Here is an 11,348-nt window from a genome sequence, read left to right as displayed (position 1 = left end):
AACTCGGGATAAATCACTTTTCCAAACCCAAAATGTTTTGGAGACTTCAGTGGCAAAAACATAAAAATGTTGTGCCTATAGGAGCTTTCGCGGCCTTGGTGGAAAATCCACCCATTGCGTTGTCCCTTGATGTAGCCCTACACATTATTTTAAAAGAAAAAAAAAAGGAAGAAAACTTCCCCCAAAGAAGAGTCTCTAGGGATCTTTAGGAAAATTAAATGATACACACCTAGATCAAGTGAATCTTGACAGATATTATAATTTAACAAATCAATAAATCAAGTTTGCAGGTTTTTTTGATGGAGCTTAAATAAAAACATCCCGCTTGCAAATTTTGTGGTATTTCCAAAACCACGGCTACACAATAAGCTGGGGCCCACCAAACAGCAGCACACCCTGGAGATCCCGTCCCTCTGCCGTTGCAGTCTCCCAGTCCTAGCAGTGCTGGCAGCAGCCTTTCCATCATGAGGCAGGTCACAGCCTGGCTGAAAACCTGATCTGGTTGAAAACAGTGTTTTATTTCTCTGTGCTGGGTTAGCTGTCAGTGGACGAACATGCTGCTCCCGCCACCAGGCTGTGCAGCCGCTGGGGAGGTGCGGTGAGGAGAGGGGAGGCACAGGTGGGGAAAGCACAACTGCAGCCCTTCAAAACTTCCCCAAAAAGCAGCCGCAGCAGCTTCAGCAAAGACAGGGAAGTCAAGGTGCTACCATCTTAGCACAAAGAGCATTCACGTGTGATAAAGTGCTGCTGCCCAAGAGCGCTTCCTTGCCTTCGAGGTCAGGTATGAGCCGAAGCTTTGTCCAGATGGTTTTGGAGAAGCGCCCACTTGTACCGTGTCGGGACGAGGTCCCCCGGCAGCCTGCGCTGATGTGAACCGCCACGGGGCTGATCTCACCCTCCTCCTCCTCCTTCTTTCCCAGCCTCATGGTCCTGGCTTCTGTTTTGCGCTGGCTCTGGCACTCCTGCTCCTGGGCAGGGAGCCAGGTCTGGATGTGGAAAACGATTAGTTCCCCGCTGGTTTCTGCGAGCTGACCCGCTTCGGCACGGGGCCACAGGAGCGACAGGGCCAGGGCCGAGGAGCAGAGAGGAGGGCGCGGAGGAAGGCCGGCAGCTCGCAGCACAGCGAGCTCTTCGGGGGGGCACGGGGTGGCATTTGGGGTACACGCCTGTCTCGTGTGTTTTTTTCGTGTCTGTTTTACCGAAGCTGAGGTGATGGGCATGAGTGCTGTCAACAATTCCAGCACAGTTTCCTAGCCGTGCAGGAGAACTAATTTCTGCCAGCGCTATTAAATGGCATTTAGAGGTGGGCAGGGGTGTAACCTCGTAAAATAAAATAAGAATCACGCCTCTGTAGATGGGATAATAATTTAGAATCAGTTCTGTGGCTTCCTGGGACAACGTTGGAGCGAGTGTCAGTGACAGACCGAGTTCATCACGGGGCTGGGGCCAACAAGATGCTTGCACGCTTTCCTTGCAGGGTATTTATAGAATAAGTGGATCTCGGTAGCTGCTGGTGAACATGAGGTTTAGTCATCACTCCCTCCAGAATGATATTCCATAGCGTTTCTCTATAAAGGTTGGCAGGCAATTGTATTCTTGCAATGCACTAAATTTAAAATACGTGTGCAGGAGCTGTTTGTAGGAGAAAAGGACGTTCCGGTGTTTTGGGAGCTCTTCTGTCTTTCTCCTCACCTGCAGGGTGAGGCGGTCTGATACAGTGTGTATTTCCGAAATACCTTTCAGAAAATCAAAGCAGCATGAAGGGGGAAGAGAGAACGAAAATGCCCTCTGGATTCAGGCCTGTAAATCAGCAATTGCTGCAGTCCCAGAGCACTAATCTGCATAAAACCAGAGGCTGTTTTCCTGATGGATTTACGGCGTGTCCGGGCTGGAGCGTGCCGCAGGTTCACGCTCCTGCAGGCGAGGCACGCTGCGCTGCGTGCCAGCAGCGGGGGGGTCGCCCGGGCTGCTCCCTGGGGGCTTGTGGCACCCAGGAGGATGAGACGAGCTGCAGTGCCACCTAAAATCCTTGCGGCACCTTGCACCGCCGGGACGGGTCACCATCAGCGGGATCGCCACCGAAAGGAGCGTTGGAGGCTGGGAGTGAAAGTCCCAGGGCTCTCGTTGCACATGCACTTTATCTGTATCTGGCAGCCTCACGGCATCGAGTGCTGCTGGGTGAAAGTGTGTTTCTGTGCAGTAGCAGCAGTCACCCAGGCAGTGTTTGTGTCACCCCGCCACTCTTCCCCTCCTCTCCCTCCTCGGTGTCATTGCTTCTCGTTTGGACCCTGCAAGCGCGGATCTCCTGCGAAGTTTCCCCTTGCTCTTGTCAGTTTAATCTGCAAAATCTCCTTTTCGTTCCTCTGCTGCCTTTCCCGAGAGCTGTGCCTGGCAGCTGTAATCGCAGTCTTGTGACAGGGACCAACTGGGACTGCAAACTGGCATTATTTACGGCCCAGTTCTGATCTGCAATCTAGGTCAGCGGAGGAGCTTGGCATAGTTCGTGCTGCCAGTACCTCTGAATGCCAGCAGTCTTCCCAGGAAAGAATTTCTTTAACCCCTTGACCATCCGCTGTGCTCTGAGAGCTCCCCTGAACGGTCTCTGTAACCCCATGGGCACACGTTCAATTGCATGCAGTATTAACTTTGCCTAGTCTGACTTGGGGGAAAAAAAAAGTCCTTAGGCATCCTTGGGGCACAGCACTAAAATGGTTGAAGAGTTTTATGCCTGAATTCAATAACAAACATGAATAAAATCGATTCTTTCTTTTTTTTTTTTTTTTTTTTTTTTCTTGAAAGAGCGAATAAGAACCCTTAGAGCAAGATTTATTCCAGTATTTTATGTTGTCAGGCAGTTCCTCTAATTTTGTCTTGTTCTGAATTAGGGAAAAATGTACTACTATGTCCCAGCCCCCGATTTTCCATTTTACTTAAGTACTAAATGGGCTGTTGCATTCTGAAAGTACTGAAGTGGATTGCAAAAGGTTCTGCATTTATTTTGTTTCTAAATAAATTAAATCACTTTAACTGCTAATTATGTGTTGCAGAACTGCTCAGATAACTTTCAGTTCTGCAGCGTTGTTAAATTTAAAAACAAACTCTAACTTTCCAACACAAAGAGAATTTCCCCGTTCTGGTGCATCTGAGATGATGTCAGCCAAGGAGACCGTGGAGATCTGCTGCCGCCGGGGGCAGGCGGTGAGTCCTCAAAATGCTGGCCCCGCAGCCTAATTCTCAGGAGCCTCACGCACCTCTAGCCCTGCTAAGTAAAGTTGCTCTCCTTGGTGTGTCCTGACGAGATCAAGGTTTCGCTCCATCATTTCTATTGTGGGGATAGATCCTGGCATTTTGCTCCTTCCTGTGCAGGACCAAACTAAACTTTATATAAATAGTGCTCTGCTCATGAATTTTGAGCTGAAGTTAGCTGCCTACAGTAAGTAGACCTGTTGGCTCTGTTCCTAGAGTTTAATATTAAAAAGTCAGTTCTGAAGGAATGTAGACTAAAGACCTGCTGTATTTTCATAATGCAACTCACGAGTAGTTTTTGCTTTATACAGCTTTTCAGCAAAAGTCCTTGTGGTCCCCAGTCCATTTTTTTTTTTTTTTGCTTTACCAAAACTGTCCACTGCTACCCTGACCCTAGAAGCAAGGTTTGTGTGAGCTGGAAATGTGGCTGGCAACAAGAGGTCCTTCTGCTTGAAGGCCTTATTTGAGCAGCCTTTTCCACTCCACACCTTTTACCTTGTACAGCTTGTAGTTAACCTTATCCGGGACTGCTTTGGCAGTGGCAGAAGGACTGAAGCTCCAGATTTGAATGCCAGCATCCAAATAATTGGAACATTGCAGTCTCCCAACTTGAACTCAGTTTATACACACAGAGGAGGGTGAAGGAAAAGGGACATTTTTGTTTTGTTTTTGTTGTTGTGTGGTGTGGGTTTTTATATATAAATATATATAATTTACATAGTGAAAAGCAGCTCCACACACCTGCTACATCAGGTCTGGCATTAGAAGTATGCCAGGGACAGGGAGCACAACTGGTGGTGCCATGGCCTCTGCTGGGCAGTGCATGGGAAGGGACAAGCAGCCCAGCCACAGCAGCACTCTCACAAGGAGCAAAGGGCAAGTAGCAGCAGCAAGAAGTGAGAATGGCCACCAAGATGAGTCTGTTTTAGTGCTCTCCTGCAGATAAATATGTCCTGAGTGCATCTGGTAAATACGTGATGCGTGTACTAGTCCTTGGGGAGGTATGCAGGGAGTTATCCTAGAGCTGAATGGCTGGGTATCGCTGGTGAAATAAGTCAGGAAACATCAGAGTCTGCTGAGATCTTTTCATTACGTAAGCTTGGTTTATTACATCTAAATAAACAACACTAATAGAATTTAAGCTTAATGAATTGCTTCTTACAGAATGCAAAATATCTGGAACAGTCTGTCTGGTTTTGTATGTTACTGGAAGGTTTTTTTATATAGTTTCATTGCTGCTGCTTTTTAAATGAGTGGATATCAAGCTACTTCAAAGTACCCCAAAAGGATTGTTAATAGCTCTACTGGTAATAAGGCATTCTTTTGGTCTTCCTTATGACAGCCACATACTGTTGCAAATGTATATACTTAGCATAATTTTTCTTTTCCCCTCCCTTTTTAATTATTTCCTTTCGTGGAATAAGCCTGAACCAGATGTGTTTCATCTGGCTGAGAGCACTGTTGCCCAGATTTTCTAGCTGCTTACTTACGTGTTCTTCTTTTGTACAGGTGAAAGAGGAATGCAGGCTCCTGAATGCTCCCCCTGTCCCACCACGGAGTTCAAAGCCATCCTCCACCAGCCCTTCCATCCCTCCTCGCACAGTCAAACCTGCACGACAACAGACCCGCTCTCCCAGCCCTACTCTGTCCTACTATTCTTCAGGACTGCACAACATGTATGTGTGTGAGCTGCGAGAGCCCCATGCTAACACTTGGCATTTTGAGAAAGTTACATTTAGCAGAATTGAAACTGGTGTAACCTTCTTGAAGGCACTTGTTTGTAAAGGCACTGAGTCAGAGTTGCTGACTTCTCTTGAAATGGGCCAACCTATCACGTTACTTCTTAATGAAGAGGAAGCAGAGCTCCAGCAGAAACTATGTTTTATTACATATGACATAGCAATTTATATTAAATGCCTGCACATGCTGCTATAGGTAATCTCACCATACGATGGCAGAGACTATTTGAGTGGAAAATACTTTACAGTTATGTATATTTCTTGAATGGCATGAATCTTCCAACCAGATCAGCTCAAAGGTAGTTTTCAGGAGGAAATTCAGTCCTATATGCATCCAGTGCAACCAGCTCTTGCTAACTGGGGGCACAGAAGGGCGTGGTAATCAGGAAATGTTTTGTGCCAACTACATGTGAACCCAAAGGTGGGTGTGATGGAGAACAGAGAGGTCAGCAGACACCACTGACCGCAAAGTGAGGTAAAGCAAAACGCAGCCAGGCAGCCTGTAGATCAAACCCACTTCAGCACAAACTTAAACCGCAGACTGGAAAATCCACTCAGGCTAGTCGAAAATTGAGGGTGGATTTTGAATTACATAGCTGCATATCTTTTTAAGCAATGCAGTGTTCTTCCTTTGCCTTGAGAAAGCGTATATACCTTCTGAAGCCTTACCTCATTTTTGACTTGAATGTCTTGCTGCCATTAGTTACGGTACCTCTTCAGTTTTGTTTCTAAGAGAGTACGAAGATAATGCCTGTCCGAGTATTATGAATTGATCAGAAATGCCACTGCAATCGTTTTAGTCTAGATGCAATTGGTATAACAACTTATACTGGAATTGCCTTTCTAAGCCATACTGCATATTTGCAGCTTAGTGTTGTGTATCTGGCAACGATCACTCTAGATCAAGGCTACTCATTTATTTTTATGAAAGCCTGTTGGGTAGTTCTATCAAGGTCTACTCCACAGGAGGCTGAGCACGAGACCTCCCAGAATTTGGGGCCCACCAAATGCTGTTTTCTCTCTCCTCAGAGCTCACAATACATCTGCCTCCCAAGAAACCAGGAAAACAATGAGAAGTATGGTTTCACAAGAACGCAGGTGATATTATTTGCCAAGGATTTCACAAAATTTGTGTTAAGTTCATCTGCAGTTTGGGTCCAGTCCAGATATCTCCACTTTGGTGGCATTGACCTAGTGCTGCACAGGAAGCTGCTAGAAAGTTGCTTTTAAGTCTTGCCATTTTGATCGGTGATCTTATTCTCTAGATCATGAAGGGTTGCGACCAATATTTTCAACAAACAAGAACAATATGATTTCTCCTTATTGACATATTTAAACACCTGTAAATTTGAGGTTTCTCTTGCATCCTTTGGCATTGAGTCCCAGTGGGTTAATTCCGGTAGAGGATGAGTAAGGAATCACTTCGAAAATGTTACTTCATCAGTTTTCCATAATTCCATTAATCTTTTAAATCATTAAATGTTCCCATTTCTAATATTGGATTAGAGAACAGAAACAGGATCAATCATTTTAATTCCTCTTTATGGTTAGTTGTTTATAACACCTCATTGACTGTCTACTCTGAATTGAACAGCCCGATAACTAGATCTGTGAAAAAATGCTTTTGAATGTGTATGTTACTTCTACTGGCCTTTAAATGCCAGAGAGGACCAGTGGATGGCGTATCCTTGTTAAGAGTTTTTAAAAAGGTCTATTGTTAATGGTCAACTGCTTTAACTGGTAGCCTTGTTCAGGAAAAAGAGAAAACTTTGGAGAGCATCGAGTGGAGAACAAGTGGTTAGAGAGGGAAACTGCCTGTGATGGAGCTGAGTTTAATGACTAATTTTCCAGTGATGAAGATTAGATCTGCTTTTATGCGTCTGTCCTTTGCATTTGAGCTGGGCAAGTCCGGGTTGGCTTCCTCTTTCAGCCTCTGAAAGCTGTGGCAATCTATTCAAAACCATGCTCTTTTTTGAAAGCTGCTGCCCTCTTCAAGCAGTTTTCATTGAGCTGTCACAGAATGGCTGCCTAGTTTATTTCTTGAGTAATTAGTTTCCAGGAGAGAGAGGTGAGTAATTAAAACAATTATTTCAACTGTTGTTTTCCCTCTGTTGTGTTAGGTAAGGATTTTATAAGTCTGTTAATTGGTTTTGTGGTGTTCTTGGCTTAATTGGCCAGAATTCCAAAGATCAACCAAATCCTTCAGACTCTCTTTTAGAAAGTGGCATAAAAGCAGCAAACATTCGCTTTCGGTAACAGATTGCATGCTTCTGTTAGCATCTAAGTCTTTTGGGAAAACCTGGATATAAACCATCAGTTTCCTTGGGCAGGCTGAGCTTAATTTACTGCCTGGAAGTAGGTCAGGCAGACTTGAGGTGCCTTTGAAAAGCAAGTGTTTCTTTGTCATGACTTTTTAAAGATGAGGACAAACAACTTACTGTGGATTAAGCTTGAAGACTGGTATTTCAACAAATGCAGCTAGGTCTACTTCGCCTTCCAGGTGAAAATCTTCCTTTGGCAATAAACAATGATGTACTCCATGTTATTGTACTGTAGCTGGTGCAATTCCAAATGAAAATGCTGGCCCCAGAATACTGGTCATCTCTTATGTCAGTCAAGCTTGAGTCTAGCACAACGGTAACCTGCCCTTGTGGTGAACTTTTGCCTCCTGTGACACATCTGCAGTGTATAAATATAAAATGCAGGATTAAAAACTCTTCTAGTATAACATGAGGCTGTTCCTTTACCGTGGTGATGTCCCTCAGGAGTTCAGCAGTGGAAAAACTGAGTATTTGGGAGATGACACAAAACTGGATTGAGACATCTTTTTTTTTCTGAGCTTGAAGAAACAAGACATGAGTCTTCCTCATGAGGCTTTTGGGTACATCAGCATCTTGTCAGGCTTGTAGAAAGAGTAAAAGAACTGTCAGTGTGGAATTCAAACGTATTGTTAGTTCAAATCTGAAACATTTTGCCGGAGGAAAAAAGATTCTTTCCTTGTGACAGCCACCCTCTGATTTTGTCAGATGATTTATGAATTTATTCAAATGCCACATTTTTTCTGTACTAACTACATCCTTTCTGCTTTGTTCCTTAAGCAATGTCACAGAGAGCGACAACGCGAACCCAGCCGAGAGCGGCACACCTGTTTCCTGCTACCCTTGTACCATGATGAAAACCGAATCCAAAGAGCCTGAGAACACGATGCCTTTTGGAAGCCCTTCAACTGAAGCTCTGCCTTCTAGGTTATCTTGGCCAAACCATTTTTCGGGAACTGCGGAGGGCCTGAATAGGAGCGATTTCCTGCTCGATCCAAGCAGGAGCTACAGTTACCCCAGACAGAAGACTCCAGGCACGCCAAAGAGAAACTGTCCAGCACCTTTGACTTTTGACTTTGATGGGTGTGAGCTCCCTGCAGGGTACTCCCAGATGACCCCAGCAGAGCTCACTAACACCATCTCCAGCTGTCCAAAGTCAGCAAGTTACTCTCTAGACTGCACTGATGAGAAAACTCTGGGAGTCAGCAACACAAAGCAGAGTCATTCATGTCCTGCCTTACCTCCTCGGGCACCGAAGCCGAGCGAAGAGAAACCAGTTACAGACATGGGTCCCTTGCCACTAAAAATAGATGGTGCCGAGGAGGAATCGAAAACTGGTTCTCCGGACCTCTTGGAAGATCAGTATCTCGTTAAAAAGGGCATGCAGGACACATTCTCTGTGTCCTATCCCTTCTCGTCTCCCCTCCACCTCCAGTTAGCACCAAGGTCTTGCGGGGATGGTTCTCCCTGGCAGCCACCCACAGACCTTTCTGGACTCTCGATAGAGGAAGTGTCTAAATCGCTGAGGTTCATTGGTCTGTCAGAAGATGTCATATCATTTTTTGTTACAGAGAAGATTGATGGCAACTTACTGGTTCAGCTTACAGAAGAAATCCTGTCAGAAGACTTTAAACTAAGCAAATTGCAGGTGAAGAAAATACTGCAGTTCATTAACGGCTGGCGGCCCAAGATGTGATGCTGACTAGTTTTCAGTGGAGCTGTGCGAGGTGTGCTAGAAGCACCTCAGCTCATACATCGCTTCCTGTTTTTTGCACTAAAAGCCCTTCCTGTAAATAGTAGTAGAAAAATTCTTACTATGCAGATAAAAGTTTTTGAGTGGTGAACGGATTTTTTTTTTTGTATGTTGATAATAAAGGTAGAGAATCTGCAGAGGTGTGCCTTGTGCATCCCTGAACATTCAACAGCTGCTAAAAACTGGACACTAAGGGAACTTACTCTGTAGTCTGTTAAGACTCACTCGTATTTATTACTGAAGAATTTGATGCTGAAAGACACATACCAATCCAGTTTACAGTTTTGTGTTAACTGCAAAAAAAATGTATTTCTTACAGGATTATTTCTGTTCAAATAATATTTGGCAACATGCTGTGACTTTTTTCCTTCTCTGTTAACAAAAAGCATGTTCAGATATACAAAAACACGGTTTTGACACTACATCTGAAAATGTTATGAATTGCTGTGAAGTGCCACTAATACACTACTCTTGCAGCGTATTTTTATTAACAGTATCTTCCTGACTATCTGTAATGTGGATATGTTTTCCATCTTACTTTGAACAAAAAGAGTTAAATGTTTAAAAGAAAGAAAGTCTTGCTTAGCTCAGTGCCCAAAGGGGAGGGAGAAGGGGGATTTTCCTACTGAGCCACTCTGCCCTGGCCAATTAAAAGTTTATGACCTGTGGATTTCAAAAGTTGCTTTTGTAGTCAGATGGCTGCAGTCAGCAGCACGACTTCGGGTTGTGCAGCTTTCTCATGGGAAAGGCAGTTCCCTGCACAGACCCTTCCCAGCAGATCCTGCCCCTCGCAGCTGCCAGCACATCCATCAGAGGAGCCTGTTAGGGCGGCCCTTCCATTTATCTTGCCCTGGCCAGGGGAAACCTGTTACGTTTCCTCTGCTGCTGTTACAACCATCTGAAAATGTGCTCCATGTGCCGTGCTATTCCTGGAGTCGGATCTGTGTGGGAAGGTGACAGTACTCCTGTAGGATGCCTTTGAAATTAAACATTGGTGAGGTGGGAAGGAACAGAAGCAGTACATGCCACGCTGATAAGAGGGGGCCAAGTGAGAGCTTGGGCCATGCCTCGGGAAATGCTTGTGATGTTCACCTGTCTTATTGCAGTGGACTGAGAGAACATGGGTGTCAAAGTGGAAGGACTGTAGCGTCATTAAGATGTGCTAACTCAATTGCCCAGATGCAAAAATTTGTCTATTGATGCCACACAGAAGTAGCAGTCAGGTGAGGGCAGACATAGGAAGGGGGTATGAGGCTGTCCCTGGAGACCTTCTGAATTTATTGTGCAGAAGGCTAGAAATAGGATTGACTTTTGATAATCTGTTGCTGACATCCTGTGGTTGGCAGAGCTCTCAGAAACATGTCCAAATAACCTCAGAACCCCAGGATCTTCTGCCTTTGTAGTGCTGAAGACAAGGATTTGTGGAGGCCCTCAGGAAAGTCTGTAGAGTCCGTCTTCTGCAGCTGCATGTCCTTGGTCCTCAGGGGTCAAAGCCAGGGAAGCTGGAGCAGCTTCACCTTGCTCTGGCTCCTTCATCCGCTGCAGATCAGAGCCCTTCCTGGGGTGACACCATCACCTGCCTTTCTTGTTTGGAGGGACAAAGAGTCTCTCTTCCTCCAGGGCACGTAGTGAGAGCATCAAGAGAAAATGGAGTGCAGGGACAAAAAAGTCTCATTTTGCCTGTTTTCTCAGTTACGTGGACTCATTAAAACAAATGTGGAGCAAGTGGAGCTTTCTGTTGCCTGGGCAAATTTCATGTCATGTCTCCATGCCGAAGCCAAGATGCATCATTTGTCTTGCAATAATGCAAACCACCAGTTCCCAAGCAGAGAATAAATCGCAACTGGATGTGGGTACTAGGAGGCAGTGAGCCAAAATCTATCCCAACAGCAAAACCCCAAGAGTTCATAATCTTAATCTTTTTGTTAATGTATTGACTTTTAGAAACAGATCGATAGCTTTTTTCTGGATGCTTTTTAATTACTCTCCAAAAATATTTTAACTGCAATTAAGACTAAGTCAAATTCAAGTACTGTTCTGATGTGTGTGCTTGTTGGTAGGCACATGCAAGGTAAAGTCGATTGTTTTTTTAACCCTCACTATGTCAAATGAGCATTCAAATCCAAAGAGGCCAGATTTTAAATACTGGGTCCCTCTGTTTTCCTTGGCTTGTTAGTTCTGGGTAAAAAAGTAAAAGCTCCCTCTCTGGGATTGTAGTCTTGATAACATTAAATATGTCAGATGGCCTCAGGAAATTGTCATCCCTGAGAAAACAGTGTTCCTTGGCTACAG

The 11,348-nt window shown here is 44.9% G+C and overlaps 1 protein-coding gene across 2 annotated transcripts in view; it reads left to right on the top strand.

Annotated features, from left to right (window-relative positions):
- Positions 1 to 10,946, top strand: part of GAREM1 (GRB2 associated regulator of MAPK1 subtype 1) — a 98,473-nt gene extending 87,527 nt beyond the window's left edge. For both annotated transcript variants that reach the window (XM_035317167.1, XM_035317168.1), the window contains 2 exons: positions 4,756 to 4,922; positions 8,084 to 10,946. In XM_035317167.1, the coding sequence (XP_035173058.1) occupies positions 4,756 to 4,922; positions 8,084 to 8,999 (1,083 nt within the window). In that variant the 3' untranslated portion in view covers positions 9,000 to 10,946. The remainder of the gene's footprint in view (positions 1 to 4,755; positions 4,923 to 8,083) is intronic.
- Positions 10,947 to 11,348: the final 402 nt, after the last annotated feature.

Source organism: Oxyura jamaicensis, chromosome 2 (assembly GCF_011077185.1).
Source record: "Oxyura jamaicensis isolate SHBP4307 breed ruddy duck chromosome 2, BPBGC_Ojam_1.0, whole genome shotgun sequence".
NCBI classification, from domain to species: domain Eukaryota; kingdom Metazoa; phylum Chordata; class Aves; order Anseriformes; family Anatidae; genus Oxyura; species Oxyura jamaicensis.
This window is presented reverse-complemented; position numbering and strand designations above follow the sequence as displayed.